The 14,825-nt window shown below is 29.1% G+C and overlaps 1 protein-coding gene across 3 annotated transcripts; it reads left to right on the plus strand.

The window, feature by feature from the left end:
• Nucleotides 1-9,864: 9,864 nt before the first annotated feature.
• Nucleotides 9,865-14,752, plus strand: LOC120071142 (zinc finger CCCH domain-containing protein 20). 3 transcript variants are annotated; one of them, XR_005480167.2, is made up of 3 exons: nt 9,865-11,280; nt 12,029-12,134; nt 14,404-14,752. XR_005480167.2 is itself a non-coding variant. In XM_039023227.2 (2 exons), exons 1-2 carry the CDS (start codon nt 10,139-10,141, stop codon nt 14,441-14,443), a joined length of 1,182 nt encoding a protein of 393 aa, XP_038879155.1. In that variant the 5' UTR covers nt 9,865-10,138; the 3' UTR covers nt 14,444-14,752. The 3 variants fall into 3 exon arrangements, 2 of the variants coding, with proteins under 2 accessions (XP_038879155.1, XP_038879156.1); XM_039023227.2 differs by lacking the exon at nt 12,029-12,134; XM_039023228.2 differs by lacking the exons at nt 12,029-12,134; nt 14,404-14,752 and having other exon boundaries at nt 9,865-11,720.
• The last annotated feature ends 73 nt before the right edge of the window (nt 14,753-14,825 follow it).

The raw sequence follows: 14,825 nt of genomic DNA on the forward strand, positions 1-14,825 counted from the left end.
CACATTTACGGCCAAACAGGTCGCGCTTGACGCGTGGATTAACTTTACCGCGCAACAAATTTCTAGTGCGCATGGCTTCAGTGTTAAAACCTTGACACGTGTACGGATCACAATATTTTCTTATTATGATTGTTACTATTATTATTATTATTATTTTAATTTTGCCGTCGCTTGTTTTAGTTGTACTATGTTTATGCCATGTGTCCCTTTGGCACGTCCTTGTGTCACCTTCTAAATCTATGCACGTGATTTTACCACGTAAGCTTTTTCTATTTTCAGATTGGACATATGATCTCTTGTACTCTTTTGGCAAATATATTATAATACTATATTTATTTTATATTACATAATATTGAATATGAATATAGTAATTAAGCCAATTTTCATCTCGATGTTATGCACATCAGGTATTTATTGTCGTAGTATAGCCAAAATCATGAAAGTCCGTGTAAGAACTAGGTCTTATTTAGCTGCTTTTGTGAACAAATTCGAACCTTGCTTAAGAAAGAAATTTAAATCCATGTCATAATTTAATTCAACATCATCAATTAATTTTTTAAAAGGAGAGGAAAATTGTGACTCACAAAAGACAAAATATGTGCACGAATATGATGATTACGACACACAGTGGGTAATATTTAAGTTAGAGAGTGGAAGAATGTACAAGTCAGAAAATTTAATAGTAGGATTCAAGTTATCTTATATGCGGTTAAAATAATGTATTTATAGAGGAGATTGACTTAGACTTTCTCCTTTTCTCTTCTAAATATGATAATAATCTACGATGTCATTATCGGGGTATGTTGGACACTCTCGATATGAAAACTGGATTTTTCGACCTCAGACGACGAGGATGGGTTGGCCCCAAGGCCCAACTCATAATAGAGAAAATTTTGAACATATGACAGATTTTAAGGTTTAATTTTGAAAAATGACAAAACCAACAAATAATAAGACTTATGGCAACTTACATGACATGCACAAGACGACGAATTTTCAAATCCCTATCTTATCCTTGTCTAGTTCATAATTTTTGTTATCGATGAAACTACAAATACATGGTAAGTGTAGAATCATAAACAATGACGAGATTCTGTATACAAAGTAATTAACAATGTCTCGGTTCTCCACTTTCCTTCTAATCGATTCATTTGAAAAACTAAAATAACTCTTCCTCAAAATAACCATTCTTCCTGATTTTCCTCACATAGTTAATGGTTTAATGCAGCTTTTATTATTAATTTAAATTCTATTTAACCACTTTTCAAATTAATCTCATTAGAATTAAATATGCAGATTTTCAACCAAATGTATATTTTAAATATCCATATATTATCAAATTTCACCTAATCAAATTTTAAATTTATTCAAATATTTGAATTATACATATTTCATATTTAGTCACTATTTTAGTTTACATTTTGATAATACTTAACTTGCCATTAGTTGGTTCGTATGTCCGGAATATTAAATACAGTGTGAGTGTAGAGCTTTATTAATAACCAATATATAAATACATAAGTGGAGAGTTTGATTAATAACTTATATATAAATACAATGTAATTGGAGAGATTGATTAGTAACCAAATTAATCCTATTATAATCTAATCTATCCAATTTCAAAAATGAAATAGGTGTGATTCCGTAATTTTCACCCTCTTTTGGAATTTGAATTTATTTTTAATATTCAAATTAGATTTTGATAACTACGAATTGATTTAAAATAAACAATTTCTTCCTTATTTTTCTCCCCTTAATTGATTCAAATCATTTTGATTTGATTTAACTACTTTTAAAAAATATTCATAATTATTAAATCTTTAATTTGTTTACCACCATTTTAATTTTAATTTATTATATATCTTTCGATTTTACATTATCTTATTCATTTTTTATTATTTTAAATTCAGATTAAATTTTTTGATCCTCATCATAATTTTTATATTTCTAATCACCTTTTATTATTTCTCATCTTATTATATTTTTATACCATTAATTTTTCTTTTTGAGAAGCAAATAAGTATCCACTTTTGCAATTTTGTTGTTTTTGCCATGCCTTACAACGAACTAGAATTCTTTTGTAGGTTTGGTAGTTGATGAAATTATAAATATAATGTAATTGTTAAAGCTTAAATAAAAATGAAATCATGAATACAATGTAATGGTAAATAAATGAACTATTTTCCTAAATTATATTTGAATTTATATTTTATTATCAAATTAGATTTTATCTTACTACTTATCGAATTAACCAATTTTTCTCTCCAATTTATATTTGAATTTATCCAACCAACATTCGATTTGTTTAAATGTTTGTTACAAATTCGATTGTATTAAAATATTTTTTCATTATTTTATACATATTGTTATCAAATTAATTTGATATTTTTTTTTCTTCATATTTTCGATGTTTTCAATTTTTCATATAAAGACACGAAAAAATGACTTGTTGTACTTAAAAAGAAACATATAAATGAGAATTAAACTTTAATTGTTTGAACATACGTGTGTGTATATATATATATTTGTTCAGACAATTATTAATATTAATATCATCATCATTTATTAAAATAAGATAACAAAAAACCCTAAATCATTTTCTTCATCTTCTTCACTTAGCCACCCCTAAAATCTCATTTTCTTTTTTTCAATCTCATGTCTTTGATTCAGCAACCCTTTCTTGAATCCATTATCTTGGATAGCTTTTCAAGACCACCCTCACCAGGTCGCTGATCTTTTTCTCTTACACACTTGTTTCCTACTTTTGTTTCTACTTTGAGCATTGTTTTCAACAATGACGTTATAGAATTGATAGTATTTAAAGTTAGTTTTCAAGATTCTATGAGCAAATGGTCACATGGAATGAAGATGATGAAACTCACCGCTTGGTCGTCATCTTCCCTCGTATACACGCGTTCTATAGGCATTAAGGACCATATTGGGTAATTTTTAATTTTTGCTTGTGGAACGTTTAGGTAGTGTGTATTTGTGGTATTCATGTTGTTTTTGAAATAGTGCATCTTTGCATTCTCATTTATACTTAATTTTATTGTTTTTAGGATAGTTTTGTCATTTACTAATTAGTAATTACTATTATATAAATTTGTTTGGATAGTTTTATAGTTTTGAAATAGTTTTACCATTATTTCAAATGAAACTTTAAATTTTATTATTTTTCTTGTCAGTCTCTAAATAGACTCTTCGACATTCAAGATTGAGGTTGAGGATGAGCGGAGGATTGAGCATTTTTCCTTATTTATTGAAATTATTCTTTTAGTCTTAAATTACTAATAACATAAATACGCATGGTGTGATTTGAGGTCTCAACTATCCTACAAGTTTAGATCTCACCAAAAAAATACAATATGATGTTCAAATTTGTACTTAACTAAAGTGGTCGAGTTGAGTTTGGAGCAGTTTGTCTACTTTATTGCCAAAATTAGCTACTATATTTATACGTTTTGACTCCGTGTTAGAACTAGACAATTAATTGACTATAATTAAGTAGGTTTATAACATTGTGAAAAATTACAATGTTTCTTTTAGATAGTTGGTGTTCACTTCGACTCGATCTAATAGACGATCAAAGAGAACTCTATTGATCTTTTGGAGTCGATGTTTAGAAGGATTGAAACTAATTTAAACAGTAAAACTTTTAATACTATACTTTCATACTATTTATGTTTATTGCTTGATGCCTCATCATATTTTTGAAATAGGTGTAGAGTCAATTGATACTAAATCATTTTATCTCATGAGAAATTATTTATTTTTAAGAGCTACCTCATTTAATTTGCCATTTACAAACATCTGTGGTTATATTAAGGGTATTTGTTGCACATAAGTGAGTTTTTTTTTTTTTTTTTTTCCATTTTTTTAAAATGTAAATGTGATGGGGTTGTGTCTTGATTTGATAGATGTTGACAACTTATGTCTAATTTTGGACTTGTTTAATTCTAGATGAGCTTTTAGATTAAGCTTGAAAAAGAAAGATACATTGACCTTTGTTTGTTTAAAATTTAAGTTCAAATTAATAAAAATAAATACAACAGATTCATTCAATTATATATAAATTATAAATCTAAGTTTAACACAAGTTTGAAATTATTAAAAATGTTTCCTCTAATTAACATTACTTTTTAAAATTCTCATTATACAATAGACTATCAAGTAAACAAATTAATTTTAAAAGTATTCAAATATAAACTTAGACTACTGCAATTATAAAGAAAAAGGATTTTTTTTTTTTTATAATTATATATATACTCGTTAATATTAATACAATAAATTTATGAAAGAAGCAGGCCATGTTGGTGGTCATATCATAGATGGTCCACTATTTTCGAGCATGTTGTCCTTAAAATAGGAAAAATTAAATTATTACATTAAAGTAGGGCCCACCACCCTTGTCCTGTGGTCAAGCAGCCATGTTTTGCCATATATGAACTAACAAAATGCTTGCTTTTGGATTTAGTTTTTTTATTTTTATAAAAAATGAGTGTAATTTAACCAACATATAGAAGTGATAAAAAATTGTCCCAAAAATAAAATTTTATTATTAAAATGGGAATAATTTAACTGACACGTATTAGTCGTCAATAGATGTTTATGGTTGAAATATATTTTTAATTGTACTAACCAAATAAAATTAAAATAATAATAATAATAATAAAAGGTAAGCTTCAAGATTTTTAACATAGGAATAATTATTTATCATAATGGCATAAAAAATTGGTCAACACTGTGCTTTATGACATTGTTTGACCAAACCCACTACCTAGAAAGTTAGTTTTAAGAGTTTCAATGAAATAGTTTTATCTTTTGTCTGCTTTGTATTTACATTTTATTTTTCTATTTAATGATATCTAAATCATATATATGTTAATAAATAAAATTTTCACTCATAAAAAAATATTAATCTATTTACAAAAATAATAAAAAAAAATATTGATAAATACTAATATATTTTTATCAACATTTTCTATCCGTTTCTATTATTGATAGATACTGATAGATTTTTATTAATCTCTATCAACAAATAAGATTAAAATTTTGCTATTTTGTGTAAATAGTTTTCTTTATTTTTCCATTTTTAAAAATCTCCTTTTTAATAATTTAAATGTCAAAATTTATAATTTTCTCCAAAAACGTTACTGAGCTCATTTTATACAATTTTATACGTGTGTATATTAAATTACGTCATTAAATTGAATATTCAGCCAATGTAAATCATAATGTGTTGGTTAAAATATCATTAATTTCGTTCTATTTTAGTCATTTTTCTTTCTTACTATTGTCATATTTTCCTTTTGATTTTACTAGTTTCTAAATTTCTTTTTGTAGAAGCGAATTTTCTTTGTTAAGTTAACATTTTAATTTTCAGTACGGTTGATTAACATTTCAACCTTAACAAAAAAAAAAAAAAAAAACACTGTTTAATTAAGTTTTTTTCGTCTAACACAATTAGTATATTGATGAACATTCAAAGATTTGAATTTTTGGTAAAGAATACATATAATAATGAGTTAAACTATGTTTTTGTCGACTCCCAAATATAATAAGTTTTCTTTTTTCTTCAAGAGGATAGTTATAGATTAGGTTTTATTTTCCTTTTATTTTTATTTTTTAAAAAAACTTAATTTCTATTTTATGTTAACTGTTTCTCATACCATACAAATGGGTGAGTTCAATAATTCTATAGTAAACTTAATTCTCTGGTGCAACAAATACGAAATTAAGAATTAGAACCTTCAACATGAGAGTAGACGTTTTATTGAAAATTTATATCTACGTTGGAGTTGCATATCTTTTTGTGTTCTAAACAATTTTAGAAAGAAAAAAAAAGGGTAAAGTTTTATGGAATAATCAATTAAAATTTCATTATATTATATATATATATATATATATATATATATATATATATATATATATATATATATATTCTTTTTAAAACAGGGAAATTGGCCATTAAAGAAAAAGAAAGTTATTTGTTGATATTTATTTTGGTTATTTAAGATTTAAAATTTTTACTTTTATATCTTGACCAGTAGTGAACTGGTTTGGTACTTTCATCAGAAAAGGAAAATGGAACAAAGCGAGAAGGAACAAATTGGTTTGATTTGAACATGGAAAAAGAAAAAGGAAATCAAATCCATTCGATTTTGTTCCCTTTGATTTGATCTTGCCAGCTAATTTTATTTTGATTATGTACGCCTCTTAAAAATACATAAATATTTTGACTTTAAAAGAAAGACATTAATAACGAATTAATCGAATAATATATATTTTATGCCAATTTGAATTATGATCATTTTAGACAACCATTAACAAAACCTACTCGGTTGCTTAATTTATTGTAATTTGCTATCTTGTGATCTTTATTTAAGGAAGACATTACTTTGAATTTATTTACTAATATAAATATAATTCAATAATAATTGATATGTATTATATGTAATAAAAAAAATATTTAAAGTTATTCTCATGTCAATTCTTTAAAAAAAAAAAAAAAAAAAAAAATCTGTTTATGATATAACATAGAAATGGTAGCACTTATCAACATTTAAATTACAAGTGTATATAATTAGATAATGTAAATGTTGATACATCTGGCTAAGTTGAGAGATAAAAAATAAGTTATTCTATACGAACGAAACAATTGGTTAAACATAAATGACTTTTTAAATTTGTATTTATTTGATCTATATATTAGTTTGTGTCGATTTGATTCCTGAATTTTTAAAAAATTCAGAACATCATTCATTTTCAATTTTGTATTTAATAAATTTTAAAATCTAGATTTGAGTCTAATGGATATTCCATCTATTTTTTACTTAAATCTTGGCCTATTTGATTTTGTAAAAAAAAAAATTATAAACCCACAAGCACTAAAATTCATCGACATCTTAGATATATTTAAAATGTAGGGATTTGTTTTAAAAAAATGGAATGTTCATAATTTATTGTAAGCTCAATAGACTCTTCGCACAAATGTGAAAATTTATGGTCCAAATTTATGTGACAATTTTTTTAAAGGGTAATTCTATAGTAACACTTTTAGAAGTAATAATTAAGCGTATCAACATTTTTAATGAATTACAATTATGACAAAATATATTAGTGATAAATTCTATTGTGGACTTTTATCACTGATATATGATCTACCACTAATAAACTTCAAAAGTAAAATCTAAAATTTGTTATATCTGTAAATATTTTGGTCTGATTTAATATTTGGAATTATCCTCTTCTTTAGTGCTATTCCGTATACTATTCTCAAAATAACAATATTGTTAAAAGAAAATAATTTTAAAAAATTAAAAGAGCGAAGTAAAAGGGTAATAAACTATGTCAGGTTGAAGGTATCGAGTCAGTTGAGTTATATTGGAAACACTACAAGGAGAAAGTATTAGATGAATTAGTTGAATTGGTTAAAATAACGAATTTAACTTTCTTTAAATGATAGATTAAATATTAAATTGATAATTTTAGCAACTAATCAACCTTAACTCAACTAAACTCGGTGAGTATAACACCTCATAAATACCGACATTTGTAATATAAAGGGAGAAGTAACCAATAAAAGAGAATGAATTAGATGTTACTTTATAAAAATAATGATTAAAATTAATTAAATATACCATCAAAGTTTCATTAACTAATTATAACAAAAAATAATTACAATAAATAGCATTTTTAAGAATAATAACCATGTGTATACCAACATTTTAAAAAAGTTATAAGTATAGATAAGTCTACCAACAATAAATTTTTATCATTAATAGACTTTTATGAGTGATATGATTTATCTTTAATAGATTATCTAAACGTTACTATATTTAAAAAAATTTACATTAAATTGCAATTTCTAATACTTTAATCATAAATACTATAATAATAACTTGAAGGAGAATTTAAAAAAATAGAAAAATAGTAGTTTATGTATATTAAAAAAAACAATATACAAAATAGATAAAATTGTTGAAAATTTATATAGATATTTTGGTAAATCGATATTGAAGAGGAGAATGTGATCTAGAAAGAAGTGGAAAGAGTGAGAGAAGGGAGAGAGGGTGTGGGGTAGGGGGATGGGAGAAAATACTTACGTGCCGCAATAAAGGGCAACCCACTCGCCAAGTGTGGGGTAGAGATGGGACAAACTACATACGTGGCGCAATGGAGGGAACCCACCCTTCCTTTGGGGCCGCCAAGTGTGGGGTATGGGAGGGGGAATGGGACAAATTACACTTACGTGCCGCAGTAAAGGACACCCACCCTTCCTTTGAGGCCGCCAAGTGTCCTTGTTCCATCACTACCGACATCTCTTCCTCCTGCCTCTTTCTTTATGCTCACTCTCCCACCTTTTCTCACTCCCTTTTTTCCTCCCTCCTTTTATTTTATTTCACGCAAAATCCATTTCTATATAAATATCTAATAACCATACAGAATTAACTTTTTTTTTTTTTTTTTTGTGAACTTTTAAAATTTAATGTTTCATTTTTCTAAAATCACTATTTTGTGAATTTCTTTTTCTGAAAATGAAGATGAGGGTCTGATATCATGATGGATAGCTAAATAAAATGTCTCAAATTTGGATTTTGGAACTGTCGTAACATATTCAAGACTTTTCAATAAAAATAATCATACACTTGTACGCTAATGATAGATTGATTTATGTTAATATTTCACATGGATATACTTTAGAAGTGGGCTATACATCAATTGAATGGTTTTAATTACATCTAAAAATATGAATTGGTCTCGATTAGAGGAGAGAGAAAATTTAGAGAATTTAACTTTAGTTAATAAATGACGAGAGAACCTACGTATTTTAAGAAAAACTCATTTATTGGTAAGAAAGACTAAAATCAACAGTTTGATATTTCTTCTTACAATTCCTCACCATGACTTTTTTGAAGCTAATAAGCTAATGAAATAGTCATTTTAAAAAATTAGTAGTTAAGATTTATAATAAAAATTTCTGAAATGATAATGGCGTAATTGAAATTTACTGTACCAGAATTCTTCAAGCGATCACAATCTCATTTTAATAAAAATCTTGACGAAATAACTATTTTAGAAACAGATATAGAGTTAGAATTAAAAAAAGTAAAAGGTAAAATTCAGAGTATTTTGTATAATTTAATCCAAATTAAAAAGTAATGGTAGAAAGTTGATACAAAACCATAAGAGTTAAGTTTGGTCACCATAGGTAACAGTAATAAGCTATCCCTTTTTGTAGTTTCTTCTAATCGATCATCCCAATTGTTTATGGTTTAAAATTTAGACATTCGTTTTTCAATTTAAGAGGATAAATGTTTAAATTAAAAGTTGAAGGCTTAAAATTCAATTAAATCTCTTAAATAAGTTTAGAAGTGGTTAATATAGTTAAAGATTGTTTTTTTAGTTTAACACGTGAAGTAGAGATTTAAACATATGATTCCCATCTAATCTAACATTTAAAATCTACTCTATTATAACATATAAAAATATTCTCTAAAAATGTACTTTATTGAAATTAGGTTATGCTTTTTACCATAGTCAAAACAAAAGATATAATCGAATATAAAATTTAAAAGAAATAAATGGAGTGTTTTATCCATTAAACTATTTTAAATTTGGGTAGGATGGGTTACTCATCTAAAGTTTAAAGGAACCCAATCCGTCAGCAGTATTTAATTTTGTATAGTCAAGTAAGTGGTGATTATAAATGATGTTATTAATTATGTGGAATGAAAATTTATTAAGACAGTGCGGTGAGCGTCTGATGAGTAACAGTAGCATAAGATCGTGACACGTGGAAATTGTGGTCACTGTAGTATCGGAATATTTACGTCGTGGAAGTCTCTAGAACCGTTGTTTTTTTTTTTTTATAATCTGACGGTAACGACTAGGGGAAACTAGAGAATCCCCCGTCTCCATCTCCATTATTATTATTTTTTTTTTAACTGAGGCGTAAAAATGGGAACGAGGTTGAGTTAATTTAACTTAACTAGGGTATATTTAACCTAACCTTGGTGTATGGTTAGGTTCCCAAGTAGTTTATAAACGGCATGGGTATGGCGGTGGTTTTGGCAAGGAGTGTTGTCTGGAAAAACTGTAACCGTAACCCACCACCGTCTTCTCCGGCACAGACGATATGTTAATCAGTGAACGCCACCGCCCTGGTCCAGTGGTTCACATCACTCCATTGACGATACCGGAGGAACCTCCTGCAAGCGAGACGCGGTTTCCTTTTCCCCTGAGTGGAATCTCGGTGAGTTCTGATGTTACTGCCAATGGCGGCGATTATTCTCCCTATTATCTCCAGGAAGCCCTAGCGGCACTCCAGCGATATACGAATGAATCGGAGATTGAATCTGATTCGGAGTTGTCCGGACGGGAATCGGACGTTCCGGTGGGTGCTTACTCGGGCGATCATTTTCGGATTTTTGAGTTCAAGGTGAGGAAGTGTACGCGTGGACGGTCTCATGATTGGACGGAGTGTCCGTATGCTCATCCAGGCGAGAAGGCCCGCCGGAGAGATCCGAGGAAGTATCATTACTCTGGTACGGCATGCCCTGACTTTCGAAAAGGTAGCTGTAAGAAAGGCGATTCATGCGAGTTTGCGCATGGTGTTTTTGAGTGTTGGCTTCATCCTGCTCGTTACAGGACTCAGCCGTGTAAGGATGGGACTAACTGTCGGCGGAGAGTCTGTTTCTTCGCTCATACTCCTGAACAACTTAGGGTTTTGCCTCAACAGAGCCCGAGAAGCGCGAACTCGCCTGAGTCGTATGATGAATCTCCTATTCGGCAGTCTTTGGATGGATCCTGTGCTAAATCGTTGCCGTTTCTGTCTTCTCCGGTGTCCGTTTCACCGTCCGCGACTCCGGTGGACTCCCCACCGTTATCGCCCATGACTCGGTCTCTCGGCCGGTCCCTTGGCTCGAGTTCCATCAATGAAATGGTCGCATCCCTCCGTAACTTGCATCTAAGCAAGGTCAAATCCCTGCCATCCTCCTGGAATATTCAAATTGGATCTCCTGGTTATCCATCTCGAATCTGCCATGGATTTTGTAGCCTTCCAACAACTCCAACTCGGGCTCCAACTGGTCATGGAGGACTGCTCGACTTCTCGGAGCATGGATTCGAGGAGGAACCGGCGATGGAGCGAGTCGAATCTGGGAGGGAGCTGAGAGCAAAGATGCTGGAGAAGCTGAGCAAGGAAAATTCTCTGGACTTGGCTGATTCAAATCCTTCAACCTGCACACCAGACGTTGGATGGGTATCAGAGCTAGTGAAGTGAGTCCTCAAATTGAACTTTTGGTTGGTTCTTCAAATGGGTTTTTTTCTCTAATCATCATTCAATTCCGATTCTAAGGAAAAAAAAAAATTAGCCTAAGCCAAACCTTTTGTTTGATATGTAAATACACAAAATGGGTGGCAACTGAAACTGGAAGACAATAGGATTTAATTTTTAAATGTGTAAGCCTTAAATATATGTATATATGGCTCTGTTTTTAGATTTTGAGGTGGGTTGAAAGAATTTAGAAAACTATATTTTGATGGAGAAGACAAGAAAATTCCATCTGACTCCAATGTATAGGTAGTTTTAGTAACTAGATATGATCTATAGGGGATCATGGGTTCTGATAGTTTTCTATTTTCTGATCATTGTGATTATATTGTAAGTTAATCTTGTGTTCCTACTGCAATTATATGGATGAAGTTGATTTAAATTATTGTTGACTAGTGTATTCTGGTGGGGCACTGATTTAATTGTTTTTACTGACATGGACTGTAGTGTGTTGAAAGGGTCATGAATTTAATATTGTTTTATTTTGTATCCACTGTTCACTTGCGGACTTAATAGTTTTGGCTTGGATGATGGTGATGTTTTCCTTTGATTTTTGATGATGAACAAGTATATGATAATTTTCTTCTATGTTCTTTCAGATTAGATGATTTGAATATTTTCTTTGAGTTAGGTCTTGTAATTGTTTAGTTATATCCATGTTTACCCACTAATCCCTTTTTTCCCCAAATTCAGCACCGACATTACAATGAACAAACGATTGTAAACGAATCAATCATGTCTCGTAAATCGTGAGGGGTAAACGAGTTTTTGGAGGAGTACACCATGTTTTTCTTTCTGGGTAAGGAAATTTTTGATTAATATATTGTTCATATGCTTTTTTGGTTTGGGAAGCAGGGGAAATGAGATTTGAGAGTTCAAGTTGAGAGTAAGTTGAACGAAAAATGAAATTAAGAGACGTTAAAAGATGACCTTGAAAAGGTGTAGTGTAACTTGATATAAAATGAATGTTTGGATTTGAACCTTTTAGGTGTGATTTGTAATACAAAATTCATTTGTGTCCAGAGCTTTCAATCCAATTCTCTCCTGATTAAACTTTGTTCGCAAGTATTTTTGGGTCATTTGTAATAGAGTATTTTTGGGTCATTTCTCGAGAGCAGCGCATCCAGCTCAAGATTAGATAGAGGATTGTTTTTGGAAGATCTTTTTTGGACTTTTTAACGGTTGGAAAGTTTTGAGAAAATTTTTCTACAATGCCGAGTCTTTGGAGATTTCCATCTTCGTTCTGGTTGAGATTTCACCTTTAAAAGTTTAGAAATAATATTTCTACTTTTTTTTAAGTTATATAGCACATTTTTAAGGTTAAAAAAAAAAAAAAGTTGAAAAAGACTAGGGCGAAGTTGAGAGATGATTTTATATATCTGTGTTTGGGACGACTTAAGTTTATGTCTTGAGTTTTTTTAATATTAAATAATTTGTTTTTATAACGATGGTTGTGGATTGTATTTTTTAAATTAAAAGTTTTTCTTCCTCTTCCTTTTTGGTAATAAAGAATATAATTAAATAAAATGGAAAACTTAACCACTAATGTAAATGTTATCACAGTTTTTGAACAATTTTATTTTGAATTCTTTTTTTTTTTTTATTGGAGTGTAACAAATTTTCATTTTTCATTATTTCTTGTCATAACATGTTCTAGGAAAAAGTTCATTTTATGATTTTTTTTATATATTACATATATTTTTTTAATATTACCAACATTTATGTTGTAAAAATATTTTTATAAATTTCAATTTAATGCAGGCAAAATAATATTATTTATATAATCAACCTTACATTATATTTTAACCACTTTGATCTTCTACATAATATTATTTATATAAGCAACCATCTTACCTTATATTTTAACATCGATTTTAGAATAGTCAAAATTAGTTGTAGGAGTTGATTATCAAATATGAATTTTAACATTGATATAGGTAAAATTAGTTGTCGGAGTTGATTATCGAATATGATTTCGGTTAAAATTTGTCGAGTATTGGAGGGTATCGAAATTTGTCGTCGGAGGTGATTTTTGGAGTTCAAAGTTGGTCATTTTTTAGTGCATTTATCTGAAAATTCGAACAATTTGGACTATTTAATTGGGATTAGGATTAGGTTTGTTTAAAATTTACGTTGGGTTGGATTTTTTTTTTCTTTCTTTTCAGGTTGAGTTCTTGTGTTGGGATTATAAAAAATTATATATATGTTATATAATTAGGGTTGGCAATAGGGGACTCCCTATCCTCGTGGGGTATTTTCCCATTCTTGTCTCCATTCCCACCAATAAAAGGTGGGGGCATCCCTGCAAGGACTCGATTATTATCCCCGATTTGACTCGGTGGGGACCTGCGAGGATTCAATCCTGTGGAGATTTTTGCCAACCTTATATATAAGTATTTTCGTTTTAGAGTTTTTAGTTTTGAACTTCAACCGTCAATCAAGTCCAATTGTGTCTCATTTCTCATGTCTCTCAACTCTCACATTTTGAGCCTCTCTCTTTCGGGTGTTGCGTTTTAGGGTTCTCATTCATTGATCGTTGATTGTTGTTTGTTATCGATGTTTATTGTTACCATCCGTCATTATCGTTCACTGTCGCTATTCATATCGCATCGTCTCAGGTTAACTTCCGTTCATCATGATTTGCCTCGTCGTCGTTTTTCATTTTTCTTTTCTAATTTAAATTACATAAGTTTAATTTTAGATCTAAAATTATTTGAGTAAAATATATGTTTTCTATCTTCCTTTTTTACATTTTTTTAAAAATTTTAGATCTCCACAAGTTTTTTTTCAAACTTTCAATTCCAACGGCCGATTTTGAGGTTAGTAAAAATGTAAATTTGTTTATGGTGTTCTGATGAAGAATGATGTGGATGTATATGTCAACTATTAAAAGGGAGTAAAGTTCAGTACTCTCCTTGAGACCAAGTCTTAGAATTGTAAATGAAAGATTCTTATTGATCATATCTATATGAACTTTCTTAGGTGTGTGAAATGCTTCAAATTATGTAAATCTTTATGTTGATTTATTTTATTTAAACTACTTACTTGGAATGTTTATGAATTTTCAGGACAAAGTTGAATGTTCGGGATGGTCGGAATATTTTTTAATAATAGAAGTTTGGTTCATAGTTGACTCTTATTACGTAATACTAGATGTTCAATAACTTTGTTATTATGTATTGTATTAATGTTATACCTTGTATGGATGTGTGGATTCATGGATATGGATAGGGGTGTTCAAATAACTTGAAAATCCAAACAACCTGGACTACCCAACTCAAAATGTAAAGGTTGGGTTGGGTTGAATTTTTCCATTTTTATTGGGTTGGTTAAAAAAAATTTGGGTTGATCTAACCCAACCCGAATTTTATATATATCAATAATATATATATGTGTGTATTTCCTCTTTATTTAAAATTTGATTACATTGTATTAATTAATTTATGAATTTTTAATATTTTTCTTTTAAAATTGTAATGGTCTTTTCTTT

This window comes from Benincasa hispida, chromosome 2 (genome assembly GCF_027475165.1).
Source record: "Benincasa hispida cultivar pf3 chromosome 2, pf3_genome.v1.1, whole genome shotgun sequence".
NCBI classification, from domain to species: Eukaryota; Viridiplantae; Streptophyta; class Magnoliopsida; order Cucurbitales; family Cucurbitaceae; genus Benincasa; species Benincasa hispida.

What these genes read in the sequence shown, in the direction of transcription:
- LOC120071142 (XM_039023227.2), top strand. Translation starts at nt 10,139, where the DNA reads ATGTTAATCAGTGAACGCCACCGCCCTGGTCCAGTGGTTCACATCACT. An exon ending in TGGGTATCAGAGCTAGTGAA is followed by an intron (nt 11,281 to 14,403) that starts GTGAGTCCTCAA and finishes ATGAATTTTCAG; the next exon opens with GACAAAGTTGAATGTTCGGG.